Source organism: Mus musculus, chromosome X (assembly GCF_000001635.26).
Source record: "Mus musculus strain C57BL/6J chromosome X, GRCm38.p6 C57BL/6J".
In the NCBI taxonomy this organism is placed as follows: Eukaryota; Metazoa; Chordata; class Mammalia; order Rodentia; family Muridae; genus Mus; species Mus musculus.
Genome location: NC_000086.7, coordinates 135,428,813 through 135,444,425, shown reverse-complemented (window position 1 = coordinate 135,444,425; position 15,613 = coordinate 135,428,813). Strand labels below are relative to the sequence as shown.

The following is a 15,613-nucleotide window of genomic DNA, read 5'->3' as shown; positions in this document are numbered from 1 at the left end:
CTCAGATACCTCTCAAGCCCAGATCCAGGGCTTTGAGTTGGCCCACCTCAACAACAACTACATCACTGAACTTCTGAAGTACACGAAGGAGCTAGTTCTACAGATCCAAAACTATAGGATCTCCATGACACAAGGCAACAACAAGATATCCAAGAGACCCAATGAGGTCCCTTATCAACAGAGTAGCAGAAATCAAAGGACTCATATGAGAATAACAAGTCATTGCAATTAATATTTGCAAGCAACGATGCCTGGACAAAAGGGTATACTGTGGGACACACTGACACACTCTACCTTCCAAGAGGACATTTTTAAAAAAATATGTTGGAGAGAGGTTGCAAGTGTGGAGGATGGGTCTGTGGGGAAGGGGAGATGAGTGGGATCGCGTTGCATGATGTGAAATTCACGAAGAACCAATAAAAACTTTTGAAAAATGTTTTAATCATTCCTGAGGATAGATTATTTTCAAATCAGATGAAAGCAAGGAATTGAGAATATATGTTATGCCCAGAAAATGTATAGAATCACATTGGAAAGAAGAAAACCTAAACAAAAATATTAAATGAATCTCATGGACTTAAATTTTAGTAACATTTTACTTACTCAAAGATGACAAAATAATGTGATGTTAACAAGAAAGCATTATAAAACATTTGCTGGTTACATTGACATTGGAATATTAAATTCTGCATTTTAATATATAAGCAATATGAAAAAGATGAATGTCATTAATTCTCCATTCTTGCTTTTGAGTCTTTCAAATGCTTTATTAACAAATCATACACCAGAATTTTGCACATGGCTTTTGTTTAAGTTGCTACTTGAATTTGAAAATCTATTAACAAATAAATGTAATCAACACAAATGTTAATTTTCCAGATAAATTTTAGTGCTCTGTATCTCTACAGTATAGTTCAGTATCATCTTGACATGTGAGAACTGTTAACAAAATTCTGTAGCTTTTAACCCCAGTTTTATTTAGTTGATCTGAAATCCAGTATAATTTCAAACTTAAAGCAATATAGACACACTGTTGCTTCTGGTTTTCTTATTAGATTTTTAAATGCAGTTAGCTTTATTTATAAAAAGACCCCATAAAGGATTTTTTCATTAAACTTATATGTCATTAAAATGCAGTGATGTAGACATATACAGGAACAAACTAAATGTATACACTTTTCTATGTTTTTGCAATTTAGTGTATTAACTTTTCAATACATTAACAAAAATAGCATCCTAATTGATAGGTATATATGCTTTGTTCACACTATGTCTTGAGCAAACTACATGCTTTTCTATTTATGGTAATCGTATTTGAAGTTTCAACTCTAAACAGCTCCATGCATAATGCATTTGCTACACAATATTATGGCAAATGTGGAAAGTTCCATACAAAAAAATCAGAATTTCAAACTGAGTCAAGTATACCATGAAGGAACTAGTGGTAAAAGAAAAAAATTTCAAAAGGAATAATAGTGGTTGTTGTGGCTGGACTCCTGTCTTTCCAAGTTCATATTGGTCTCAAGCTGATGGTTCCAATGCAGGCAGTTGAAATCTTTGAGCAGGCTAGTTCAAGAAAGGCTCCAGGGTAGGTGGTAGAAATTTTATGTCAGGGTAGTTCAAGGATGCAAATCAATGAAATTGCACTCCTGATGGCTGTGTGGGGACTCAGGCTTCTCTGTCTGCTCCCTGGCCTCATGAGTTGAAAGGAACTCCCTCTGTCAAAACTCCTAATCATATTCTGTCTCGCCAAAGTTCCAAAGGAGTGGAGTCAAACAACCTTAGTGAAACGTCTAAAACAAAGAAACAAAGTTCTCTTCCCTACCAGTCTGCTATACCAGGCATTTTGCAGGAGGCCAGATGGTAGATATCAAACAGATGTGAGAGCATGCCTCCAAGATGGCAATGTTGAATCCCTGAATCCTGCTGAGGAGATCCAACATCATAAAGTCTGTTTTGCATTGAAGAGAATATGTACTAAGAGCTGGGAAGATGAAGCTTGGGGTCTAAGTGTGTACAACACCTTTCTAGTTGCTTTAACAACCGATAAACCACAGTCAGTGGTTCAGTAATTATATCTCAAACTAATCCTTAATCAATGAATATGAAATAAAAATTGAACCACTTAATGGTAGTAGTTACAAATACTTTTTCTCACTGTTAAATCCAGTTGGTTTCCTTTAAACAACTGAAGACAGCTGAAATATAGAAACTTAATACAACTTATGCAATAAAAAGTGTTGGCTTCAATTGCCACCTGCCTCCAAATTCACATGCAGGAAAAGTTATATTGTCACAACTGGCACTAAGTATCCACAGGCAAATCTCAGTGAGGACAGGGTGTTGTTAGTATTTCATAACAAAAACTTTCCATATCCTCTACTTAAAATTTATTTGGTGAGATGAAATGCTATCCACGACAATAGCTGAGAGACACATAGGTACTCTCAACGTCCTCTATCTTCTTGTAAATTATTCTCTATAGAAATCAGTTACAACCTATACTTCTTAATTGTATTCTCCTACAACACAAGAACCTTATATATTCTGTCTATGGTATTAAGAAAAAAAGCCCTTAATGGGAACATATCAAGTTGAAACTGTGTTGGACTTTGTAATTTAATCAGAGTAAGTGATCCAATTCATATCACTCCTTTCTGCCTCCTGTAGCATTAAGTTCAATTGTCTCTGCACATCTTCAACCTTCTGTCTATCTAAACTGCCTTGAAAATGCCACCTCCCATAGCAATGGACAGGGATGGGATAAATCACATGTTTAAGCTCCTTCAATGGTGTTAATAGCTCAAGAATTCTCATAAGCATACCCATGGTAATTTGATTTGAATAAAAGTGAAGCACTCGAAGTTGAGAACACCGGGTTAGGGCTGGGATAAGAACAGAGATTGTAGAATCTGTTAAAAAGCAATAACAAATTTTCAGATGCTGCAAGGTGCTAGAAACATTCTGCAGGAGATAATAAAATGGCTCACAATCTTCCCAATATATTGGATTGTTGTTGACATTCAGCAACTTTAAATGACTGACTTGAGAGCACTCAGAGAGAAACTTGAAGTCACTGTAAGAAAGTCCACAGAACGGTAGATATAAGAACTCCAAATCAGCAGATAGTACTCTGTAGGGAGGGAACACAAAAGTTCTTCTGAAAAATGAGGACTAGGTAAGGAGAACAATATTCATGAACATAGAATAAACTCTTTTAAGCTTATAATGTATTAGCAACTAATGATGTGATCTTTCACAAACTTAATAGACTTGTGAGTCTGTAAAATACAATTTAACACTCTCACATATAATATTTTAACCTTTACAAAGTGTACACTATGTTGTTATAGGGTCGTTGAAGACTTAGTGAAAATATTATCTACTTTGTAATTACAGGACAATCAAGTGTGGAACTAGTTCACCTGCTTGGAACAGATAGGACAGAAGGAGCAACCAGCTGGAAGCACCCTTTTGCCAGTCCATAAATGGCAGCCTGGCCATGCTTAGCTGGCTAAGGTTTTTGAAAGCCTGTTTTTCTCTTCAATTATAGAAAGACGGCCTTTCCTGGTTGGTTTCAAACTCCCAGCATTACCCATGCTGAGGTAGGAGACAGGGTTCTGGGAAGCTTAAGAGTATCTAAGGATTATTTTTCTCATCTTAAAAACTGAATAGTAATTGAAACCCAGTATCTATCCCAAGCCCTTACCTCAGGACAGTTTCAAGATGATCTGTGAGGCAGAATGAAGACAAGCTGAGCTCCTTCAGGTGGTTCATACGACTCAGTTGGGTGATAAAATTTCTAAAGGTTCTCCCATTCAAAGATCTACAAGCGATTTTAGACAGGCTAAGACTGTCCAGCTGTATTGTATGAGATAAAAGTTTGGTGACTTCAGTAAGAGGAGACTCATCAACTGCAAGGTGATCAACACATTTCAGATCCAGATGGCTTAATGCATGTCTGCATTCACACAAGTTATTAATTTGCAAATCTCTGCAGCACAGGTGCAGAGAGCCTAGGCTCTGCTCTACTTTATTCTGAAGCAAAGCAAAAAAATTCCTTTCCCTCAAAGTGCCATCAAGGGAAATGTCCACTATCAATTCCATAGGCAGCCTAGAGGGCTGAGCTTCAGACTTGGAACTTGAAAGACTCTCCTGGCCTTCAATTTTGAAGATAGAGTGCTCAGAGTGAGCACAAGAACGAAAGCAAATTGTCGAATTAGTACTGATATCAGGACATACGGTCTTGCAGCCAGCATCCTGCCTTAAATCTAGGATCCTCAGTTTAGGGCTCCTGTAGGTTGAAAAAGAAAAAAGAAAAAAACAAAACAAAACAAAACAAAGCAAAACCAAAGGAGACAAAAAACAGAGGATCTGAGGGGTGACAAACATTAATATAACCAAGCAGGAACAATAGTAATATAATGTAGTGACAAAATAATGTTTTTCCTCTATCATTTCATATACTAGGTACCAGCACAACTTTCCTGTGCAAATACTTTATCCTTTCCTATTTTCTATAGCACCCAATGCTCACAAATCTTGCTCACCTGTTTCTTTGCAATGTCTCCATTATGTACATCTATCAATAGTAGCCTCACTCACCTCTATTACACAATTAAAACCCTCCATAAGACATCAGAGTTTCTAAGATAATCTCAACTGACAGACCAGCCACCTCACATGCATTTTCAGCAGTTGCCATTACTAACTGTGGACAATAGAACAGCATAACTAACTGCTGTTCTCTTGCAACAGGCTCTGTTATAATGTTTCACTATCTTACCATGTGTGAATTATACACATTCTCACATAAATGCTGAGTTCTTGGAAGAAACATCTGAAGATCCCTTTGTGTACTTAATGTTCTCATGTGGAGACAGAAAAAGGGCCAAACCTTTACATTGCTCTCAGGGTCTTAGAGATCCCATCCATGGAGGCAGCAGTGAGCAGAACAAAACCTACCTTGGGATTGCCTAAATTTCATGGATTACTGTGGGCTCAGAAAAGTCAAATCACTTTATTCTTGGTCTACACTTCAGGTTTTATTTGTATTTCTGCTCCATGTGCATTGGAGTTTATCCTGTATGTGGGTATCAGATCCTATAGAACTGAAGTTACAGTTTTGAGCTGCATTATGGGTCCTGGGAATTGAACTTCTCTGTAATAGCAGCTATTGCTCTTATGTGCTAAACTATCTCTGCAGCCCTTGGCCTACACTGTTTACATAGACTTACTGCCAATAACTCCTTCCCAAGAAAAGTAAAGAGCACTAGTTCTTTCTCTATTCTCCGGAAATTCTCAGCAATCTTAATATTCATATTTTTATTTAATGCAAAGAATACCATACTTCACTCCCACCAATAGTGTCCTCAATCACTTACATGCCATATTCAACACTGTAAGTTGTGTTAAGGTGACCTCACATGCTGGACTAACAGTCCTGACAGCTGTGTTAAAGTGACCTCATATACTGGACTAACAGTCCTGTTAACTTTTTCACTATTTGCATATACTACATCTGAGAGGATAGCAGATATAGGGATATTCTCCTGTGACTTACTCTCTTTCTCTCTCTATTATACCAGCTCTTACCTAGTAGCTGAGTTCAGGGCAGGGAGGAACTGAAGACTCTCAATCAAGGCTTTCAGGAGTTCACGCTCGGGTTCCTGCACACTTAATGCCCCAATGTGGAGACAGGCAAAAGGCCAAGCCTTCACAATTGCTGTCAGTATATTCTTGTGTCTACCCGTGAAGGCAGCAGTGAATAGAGGGACAAAAAGCTCCCTTGGGATCTCCTCCAGGGCTTGGATTGCTGCATGCTCATTACTCAATAGACTCTGTGTAGCAAGATCCAATAGTGTGGGCGGGTCCTTGGTGTCCATCATAATGAACCTACATTTTCAGTGAGAAACATTTAGAAAACATGACAGATATCCACAGTATTTTCTTTGCAACCATTGTTAGCAACATAGATAACTATGTGTACCATATATAGGGAATAAAACATCCACTTCTAGAGATGTCTACTTGTAGGGCATAGAAATTGGTTTGTGAGTATATTAAGGTCTATTTTTCCATGGATACACATACAACCCTTTTTCATATGTATGTATACATAAATATGTGTGTGTAATAAAATGTCAGTAGAAATGATCACTAGGTTATCAGAAGACAATTTTGTTTTCTGACTTCTGATAGTTTATCTCAAAAGTACACAAGCCATCACAAAAGTCTTCGATGGGCAAATCCAGACACCAGTGATACCATCATTGCCTTGCAAATAGAAAATACTAAACTATTAAGTTACCTGTGATTCTGAGAAAGCAAAAAGAAACACAGAATCAAAATATTCACCACTTTTCCCTTTAATAACAAAACAGCGAACTTACTGTAAAGAGTTTTCCTGAGACCTCCACAGAGCTCTTTGACATACACCCACTTGTGCTGAAACACATACCATGCAAACACACAAACTATAGTTTAAACATAAATCAATATCATAGGAACATATAAAACTGAGATGTCATGTTAAGAAAAGACCTTAAGGTTTCATTAACTTCTTCTCTCACACAGACTGTCTCCTGCTGGGTGGAATAAGAACACACTAAGATCAAACCCCCAACACAAATCTCAGTGCCTGCTCCTTCCCAACTCATCTCTTAAAAACACATGTATGATCTTCATCCACGTGCATGGAGAGTCTCTGGAAAGAGTGAGAACCTGCCACCCCTACAGGTATAAAAGCTATGAATACATACCAGAGATTCTTGGGACACATACACACACACACACACACACACACACACACACACACACACACACACACACACAGAGAGAGAGAGAGAGAGAGAGAGAGAGAGAGAGAGAGAGAGAGAGACAGAGAGAGAGAGAGAGAGAGAGAGAGAGAGAGAGAGAGAGAGCATAATTAAAGCCCCTAAACGGAAGAGAACTGTGATAGACAACTGATCTATGAGTGATCAGGGATCAGCGCACATACACAAGTTAATAAAGATGAGAAAATCCAATGTAAATATTCAGTTGGAATACTGCAACGTAGAAATAAGCATCTCTAAGAGAGAGACGCTTTAAAAGATATTTTGCTCATTGTATTTTATTCTTTTTTTCTGCTATGCCTTTGAATCATTTAAAATTTACATTTTTCTTTTTTCAAATTTATTTTATATTTATTTTGTTTTATATGCCCCATATTACATTCCACGCCCCTCATCTACCCTCCGGCTGCTCTACATCCCATACCTCCTCCCCATCCCACCACGACTCTACGTGGATGCCCCTACCACCACCCCACCTGACCTCTAAACTCCCTGGGACCTCCAGTCTCTTGAGGGTTAGGTGCATCATTTCTGAATTAACACAGACCCAGAAGTCCTCTACTGTATATGTGTTGGGGGCCTCATATTAGCTGTGTGTTTGGTAGTCCACTGTTTGAGAGGTCTCAGGGGTCCAGATTCATTGAGACTGAGGGTCCTCCTGTAGGATGTCCCTTCTACTCAACTTCTTTTAGTCTTCTCTAATTCAACAACAGGGTTCGGCTGCTCTGTCCATTGGTTGGGTGCAAATAACTGCATCTGACTCTTTCAGCTGCTTCTTGGGACTTCTGAATGGCAGTCATGATAGGTGCCTTTTTGTTAGCACTCCATAGCCTCAGTAAGAGTGTCTGGCATTTTAAACCTTCTATTTTTTATTCCTGTCTTTACATTTACCTAGTTTTGTTCACACATATCTTCTGATTAATGCCCTCTTTCCCTCGTTCCCCTCCTCTTTCTAACAGGCTTCCATTTTTCTTCTCCACTTTCCTTTCCTTTATTCAGCATTGCTTCTTCTTCTTAGATTCCTCCACTCACCTAATTAACTTCATGCATTTACTATTTCTACTCTGACCCACATTCAGTTTTAACTTTACGGCTCACTGCACACTAGCTTTATATTTTCTGCTCTATTCTCATTTGAGCTGAGGTAGTTGGATTTAATTAACTTCATGTCTATTACAGACATGGTCTGTATTGGTGTTTCAGCTGTTATAGTGGTTATTTCTGTCCTCTGGACAGTACTGAAGATTTAGCCTGGAAGAGGAAGCTGTTCACTAACATTTCCAAATAAAACTAGAAGAAATACCAATAGCGAGTGATGTAGAAATGAGAGCACAGAAGCCCAGTTCCTATGAAAACCTGGAAACGATCATAACCCCTTAAATGTAACTGCTGAAACTAGAGACAATGAAGTGACTGGAAAGCTGCACTGAGAATTCAAACTCTGCACAAAATAAGATTCAGTGGTTTCAAAGAAGATACAAAATAGCAGGTGAAGGAATGTAGCTAAGGAAATAGAGATGCAAACTAGAAATATACATGAGAACATCAGCAAGAAAACACATTTGAAAACAAAGAATAAAAATATAAAAATATTAGAGCTAAAAAATCAAACAAACAAAAAAAACAGGTAGAAAAGTTCACCGGGAAACTGCATCATTTAACCTAATGAATATTGGGACTAGAAGGAAGAGTCAAGGAAACTCTCCATTTAAACATCAATACCATACAAAGAAATAAATAATAAAGTGAAACTCTGAGAAAACATAGCTCAGGTTAGGTCTTGCTCACAGCATGCTCACAGCCTATAGCAAAATTATAATGATCAAACTGGTTTCCTATCAGTGCCAAAAGGAGCTTCATGATACAGAAATCAATAGAGGTAATACAGCCCTTAGATTCATTTAGAGGAGAGATTGTAGGATTATATGAAAAATGAAACGGTGCAGAAAGTTATGCTTGCTTAAATATGTCGCATTCCTAAAAATGGAAGGATGCACTGAAAAGGCCTTGAGAAAAGCTAGAGATCTGCTTGTGACAGCAGCCCTGAAGAGTCTCAGAGCACACCTCAACTTAAAATGGTTCTATATAACAAACGTGTAGTGCACATTACACTAAACTGTGAAAGCAGAAACCATTTCATCTAAAGTCAATGGATAAGAGAATGGGACCTGCTCTCTAAACCCCTTTATTCTGCTTGAAGGCTTTGCCTACAGCAGTAATGCAAAGTGAAGAAGTAAATGGGCTATAAACATAAAGGAGAAGGTTAAATAATCTCTCTGTGGGTAAATGATAAGCTCCTACACTTAAGAGTACCAACAGTTGAACACAAGCACTAAGATGTGCTTTAACACATTCACCAAGAAAAGCAGTATGCACAGCAACATAAAGAACTGTCGAGTTCATATTCACCAGAAACTTTGCTACTGAGAAATTAAGCAGAAATGCAATCCCATGCAGTGTTTTCAAAAACTTAAAACACCTATAAAGAATCCAAACTAAGGGAGCTAAATACTTGAACAGTGAAAACTTTAAATCACGAAGAAACTCAAAAAGACCCTAACAGAGTGAAAGGCTTCCCACTACATAGTACAGCAAAATGACCATGTTACTGAAAGTTACCTACAGAAGAATGCAATGCCTTGCAAAATCCCAATTATATTTAGCTTGAAGGAACACAACGGCTCAAAATAAGGAGACAACAACAAAAGACTGTAGATAGCCAAAGTCATCGTCCTGCAAAGGCAATGCTCGAGGGAGCACAGCACCTGCTCTCAGGCTGCAGAGCCATAGCAACAAAAATGAATGTTATTACAACAGACAGAGCTATGTGGACCCCGTGATTGGAATAGATGACTCAGAAATACAACTATACAGCCACGGCCACTTAGGTTTTTGAAAATATGCCAAAAAACTTGTATTGAAGAAAACTGTTTCAACAAACAGAGCTGGTTAAAGTAGCTAAAGAAACCTAGATGGACATTCATTGCAACCTCTCCCGGACTCTTCACCAAAAGTATTCAAAATTGATCAAAGACCCTAATGCAGGATGAGATGTACGGAAACCTCGGTAACACAACATGAGGGAAAGGTTTAAGATATCAGCATATTAAAGCCTTTCTAAACCGGGACCCTTGGTGTCTAAACAGCTCAGAAAAATAACATGAACTGACAGATGGGAAAAAAACAAAACAAAACAACAAAACCAAAATAAATAAATAAATAAATAAATAAATACTGTACAAAGATAACTACATATCTACACAGTTCAGTCCTTACTGTTTTAAAGGCCCGACTCATACAAACCTTCTCACCACGTTAATGTAGGTTGACGTAGAACTTCAAAACCTCGTGCCACAGTCTTTGAAATGTCACCAAGTCCTTCTCAGGAATATAAATTTTTGAAGAGGAGGTTAAAGGTTATATGGAGAACCTTAAAAGGGGAGTAGGAAATGATTAGTCCCATAATTTAAGTTCAGAGAAACCGTTTCCTCGAAACAAACGCGCAGGGCATGAGAGCCGATTCAGTACCTTTCGGAGCGATCCTTTCGGACCACAGATTAATCCCTCTACCCTGGCCATTCAGCCCCCAAACAAGTTTAACTTATTTAAAGAGACTATTGTAGTTTACCCAAGCAGTTAAGCCCTCTGACTTCCATGTCCTCCACTTTGGCAGCCCCTCGGTATCCGCGAGGCTTTCCCTGTAGCGGGGGCACCATAGTCATAATGGCGACGGCTCCTGTAATGGCCACGGCTCTAATTTAAAGCAGCAACTGGAGAATTCTCATTGGCTACTCAGGGTCAGCTGACTTGTCTCCAGATCCTTCCGCTAAACCGCACCATGGACCGCATTGCCAGCACGTTCAGCGTATGTGTCCTTCCACCTGCCAAGATTGTCTTAGATTAAAAAAAAAAGAAAACAGTTATCACTCAAACTTAAATAAACTGTGAGTGAGGCATAACCTCCACCTAGCCACAGATTATACCAGGTGTCAAGTTCAGATAACGCGCCATCAGAATCACTGTCCACAGTAAGTGTTTCACTTGAACTCACGGATCACTAATTGGAAAAACAGGATTCTACCTTAGCACACTATTTCCTCTTGTCAAAAAGCTTGCAAAGATGCCTGTAGTCACAAAATTTGGGATGCTGGAGAGATGACCTCTTCTTATTTAAAACAAAACTAAGCAGCAAAGGGACAAAATATTTTCAAAAGGAAAACCACGAAGAACGACAACAGACAGTAGAAATAAGGGTTTAAAATACGTGTTTTGATCTCTGTACAGAGAAAGCATTATAATATTTTTTACGTTTTTAGATATTTTCTTTATTTACATTTCAAATGTTACCCTCTTTCCTAGTTTGTCCTCTGAAACCCCCCTATTCACTTCCCCTTCCCCCTGCTCCCCACCATTACAATATTTATGTTGATATTTCAAGGAGAGAATATTCACGTTAAAATATTGCTATCAATAAAGATAACAACCCCTAATTATATAATATCCAATTTTTATCCTAGAATGCTGATTTTACTCTTCTCTATTTTTTCTTTTTCACATTATAATCCAATTTACTCATATCCTACTATCTACTTTATTTCATATGTCCAAAAAGAAAGAAAAAATGCTCTGAGCATTGTAGAATATTGAGTTTCAGCTCAAGAGGCTTAAGAAAGTAATCATATTAGCAACTGAGTTAGAGGCCCTTCTAGTTATATTTTGGTAATGAATATTCTGTACCATTGTATGTTGCAAGTATATAGTTTTCTTTTTATTGTGGGGGGACATAATATGAGGAGATTTTTTTTTGAATCTCAGAAGAATCTTTGTACTTTAGACTTTTAAAATGGTCTGAAGGTCACATTAGCCTCTTCTCCCATTGATGTCTGACAAGGCCATCCTGTGCTACATATGCAGCTGGAGCCATGGGTCCCTCCATGTGTAGTCTTTGGTTGGTGGCTTAGTCCCTGGGAGTTCTGGGGGCACTGGTTAGTTAATATTAATGTTCCTCCTATGGGGCTTCAGACCCCTTCAGCTCCTTGGGTACTTTCTCTAGCTCCTTCATTGGGGACCCCGTGCTCTGTCCAATGGATGACCATGAGCATCCATTTCTGTATTTGTCAGGCACTTGCAGGGCCTCTCAGGAGACAGCTATATCAGTCTCCTATCAGCAAAAGTACTTGTTGGCATCCACAATAATGTGTGGTTTTATTGGTTCTTTATGGGATGGATCCCCAGGTGGGGCAGTCTCTGGATGGCCTTTCCTTCAGTCTCTGCTCCTCACTTTGTCTCTGTAACTCCTCCCATTGGTATTTTGTTCCCCCTTCTAAGAGGGACCAAAGTATCCACACTCTGATCTTCCTTCTTCCTGAGCTTCATGTGGTCTGTGAATTTTACCATACGTATTGCTAGCTTTTTTCCTGATATCCACTTATCAGTGTCTCTGAGGTTTCTTAAGACCATTTATTTAGTCATTCATGATGTTGTGAAACATATGTTCTATTTCTTTTACCATGTTTTCTTTCTTCCTTTATAACTATTTGCCAGAGCCATGCTGTTTTCATTCTGTTCCAGATTTACTGGGTCCTTTGTTCCTGGTGTTCTGGTGGGGTGTTTTTGTTTGTTTGTTTTGGTTGTTTTTGGTGTGTGTTTATATGTGTTTGTTTAAACAATTTTGTTTTTTTAAGTAATGATTTTTTTCTACCCTAATATATTCTTCATTATGGGATTTTTTTTTGTTACTGTCACACACACACACACACACACACACACACACACACACACAAATTATTATTTCAGTTGAGTTTACATTTAATTTTCTATCTCAAATTTTTTTCATGCATTGAACTTTTTTCATTACCTTATTTAACTGTTTTTTTTCATTGTCTTCATTCAGACATTTTTTCTATCATCTTTGAGTTCCTTGGAAATATTGACAATTGCCATTTTGAAATTCTTATATATAACCATCTATGTTGCTTAGAATATTAATCTGTAAAGTGTTGATTTGAGAAAGCTGTATATTATCATGGCTATTCATGCAGTTTGTGTTTTGCGACAGGATCTACACATTTAGAGTTCGCATGCTTATGGTATTTCTTGGTCTATATGTCTTGTCCCAATTTTGGGGGAGAGTGTGTTTGGATACTTACTGTTATCCCACTTGTCAGTTTGTCATCTAGGCAAGTGACTCTTGGTTTTCAGCATTGAGCTACTCTAGGGCTCTAGTTTCAGACTACAAGTGATTTCTGCTTTGTATTGTATTATTATCAATGTATTACTTATTTTTATATTGCTATGATGAAACACAGTGACAAATGCAACTTGTAAATATAGTTTATTTGGACTTATCATTCCAGAGGTACATGAATTCCTGATCAGAGAATGAAGGCATGGCAGCTGAAAGTTCACATCTTGAACTGCATACATGAAACAGTGGATTCTGAATGGTACAAGTTCTTAAACTCACACAGCATAACTCTAGGGGCATACCTCCTGTTGGAGATTGGTTCTAATGTTATGATTCAATCAGGAACCTGTGTGTCCAAATGCTAAAGGTCTTTGTTCCCAATTGGTTTTTGAGCAATCAGTATCAGCAATGACTGGGCAAAGGAGATGGGATGGGACCCTTACAGTTGCATGGCTAGGTAGTAGAGGGGAGGAGAAGGAAAAATTTCCATGAAGTGGTGGGATATGGATGGATGTAGGAGCTGCAGGAAATAAAGCCAATGAGCTATGTAGAAAATTGGATAAGTGACCAATGGCAACATCCCCAATTGTGCCTGGGGTAGCAGGGGACTGTTTTAGAATGCCCAGGTTTGAAATAGCCAAGGCATTTTAAAATTAACTGGTGTGTGTGTGTGTGTGTGTGTGTGTGTGTGTGTGTGTGTGTTCCATTTGAGAGTCCAGATACCTCCTGAATGGGTGCACACATGATCCACCAGGAAGTACCCAAACTGGCCAGAACACATCCTCCATTGACATTATACCCACTATGCCTCTGAAAAACAGTAGCACTAGCTTGGATCAATTATTTGTGACTAGAGAGGATGTTTCTCTTTCAAACCTAATAGATAAGCAAGGAAACAGAGTGGGGTGTCTTTGAGTGTCTCCAACTGAGCTCCTGGCTTGGGCTCCATGCATCTTCAGGGCCCAGACACTGCATGGTATCATGGGAAGCTGGATCAGGGGACTCCTTCCTGGAGGTCCAACTTTGACTCCAGGTTTTTATTTCATGCTGTTCCAGATTGGTTGAGTGAAATGACTGACAGTTCAGGAAGGGAAGGTGCTGACTTGCCCTTGGATTATGACCTGAAGTTTTTGTTTAGATTCTAAGTCTGACTCACAGCTATCCTAATGCAACTTAATGAGATAAATGGGATGACTGACAGAGGATCGGGTGAGTAGGAAGGAACTTGGCTCAGGGTCTCTCTGTATAGTTCTGGGCCAGGAACTATATATATATGTGTGCATTGTCAGGGCCCATTAGTGGTGGTTGGGTGAGCATTGGGCAGGGAAGTGGGGTTGAGGGATCTTTAATTAGAATTCTGGATTGGGTTAAACTTGTGAGGCCCTATGATAGATGGGGTGTATGACAGGGACAAATGAACTGACCCAGAGCTCCTACCCAATGTTCTGGTTCAACTGTGTTTGGCATACTGGGTAGAGGGTTAGATAGGGGATCAGGAGCAAATTTCCATATCTGTTCAGTTTCAGTCTTATCTTCTACTAAGCTTAAGATGTGTGCAAATTTTTGAGTAGCATTTCAAGTGATTATATATTTTCACGTGGAGCTATTGGGAGGGCATGAGGGCCTAATTTATAACAGAAAATCTTATTGTGGTTGCCCAGGCCGAAATGATACATATACATACAACACAGCCCTAATATGCTAGGCACAGAGACCATAGTGGGAGAGGAGGCAAAAAGTGTAAGATACCAGGAAGGTCTGGTGCAAGATTGGGCCTTCTATCCATGTCAGGGAAGCTACACCCACAACAGCACTAAAAACACACAGCAGGTAAGAGGCTATCAAATTTTAGGGGGAACAGAGGTGACAGGACAGGGATTGGAGAGAGGAGTGGGGGATGGTGCAACTCTCCTTTAATTAAAAGAATTTAAAGACCTAGGTACAAGCAGCAGAGCCAGATCTAGAGAACACAACCTTTTGTGAAAGAGAAAATACACACTTACATTCTGCCAGTCACAAGCAATGGCCATCCCCAGCAGAACTAGCAGTTAGCAACGGACAAACCCAAGAAGTTCAGGGCAGGCAGCAGCTGACAGGAAGCACAGTGTTATCCCAAAGAGCCACACATTCTCCACTGTTTCTGCATGCCAGAGTTTCAATTCCACCAGATGGAGCCAAGAGGTCTCTCCCTTGTGTTTCTTGGGGAGACTGGGGTAGGTGGATACCTTGGTGGCAGAGAATCAGAGGAGAGAGGCTGCACAGTGTAGAGATACAGAAATGCACAACGCATTGAGACCTCCAAGCTCTGTCTGTGTAATGGAAGCCATCTTGGGGTCTCCAGAGAACACACCTGATGTCCCTCAGTGCTGAGAATTGCCTCCCACTCAGGCAGCAAAGAAACTACCAGGAAAGCATGCGTATATTAGGTGTGGGTGTATGTGTGTGAGTACATATGTTATGTGTGTGTGTGTGTGTTAAGTGTGTGTGTGTGCCTGCATATGTTAGGTGTTTGTGTGTGAGTGTGCATACATATGTTAGATGTGTGTGTGTGTGCCTGCATGTGTTAGGTGCAAGTGTGTATGCATGCATA

General features: G+C 39.1%; 1 protein-coding gene across 3 annotated transcripts; it reads right to left on the bottom strand.

Annotated features, from left to right (window-relative positions):
- Nucleotides 1-421: 421 nt before the first annotated feature.
- Nucleotides 422-10,624, bottom strand: Gm7903 (predicted gene 7903). Of its 3 annotated transcripts, none has more exons than XM_006528590.4 (5): nucleotides 10,465-10,623; nucleotides 10,140-10,266; nucleotides 5,596-5,895; nucleotides 3,710-4,294; nucleotides 422-3,133 (listed from the first exon to the last, which is right to left on the bottom strand). In XM_006528590.4, the coding sequence occupies exons 3-5, from the start codon at nucleotides 5,886-5,888 to the stop codon at nucleotides 2,620-2,622; spliced, it is 1,392 nt and encodes a 463-aa protein (XP_006528653.1). In that variant the 5' UTR covers nucleotides 5,889-5,895; nucleotides 10,140-10,266; nucleotides 10,465-10,623; the 3' UTR covers nucleotides 422-2,619. The 3 variants fall into 3 exon arrangements, with proteins under 3 accessions (XP_006528653.1, XP_006528654.1, NP_001229866.1); NM_001242937.1 differs by having other exon boundaries at nucleotides 429-3,133; nucleotides 10,148-10,266; nucleotides 10,465-10,591; XM_006528591.4 differs by lacking the exon at nucleotides 10,140-10,266 and having other exon boundaries at nucleotides 10,465-10,624.
- Between the last annotated feature and the right edge of the window lie 4,989 nt (nucleotides 10,625-15,613).

Coding starts and splice junctions, on each gene's coding strand:
- Gm7903 (XM_006528591.4), bottom strand. CDS start 5,888: ATGATGGACACCAAGGACCCGCCCACACTATTGGATCTTGCTACACAG. Junction 4,295..5,595: donor GCCCTGAACTCAGCTACTAG/GTAAGAGCTGGT, acceptor TTCAACCTACAG/GAGCCCTAAACTGAGGATCC. Junction 3,134..3,709: donor CATCTTGAAACTGTCCTGAG/GTAAGGGCTTGG, acceptor CCCTCCCTACAG/AGTACTATCTGCTGATTTGG.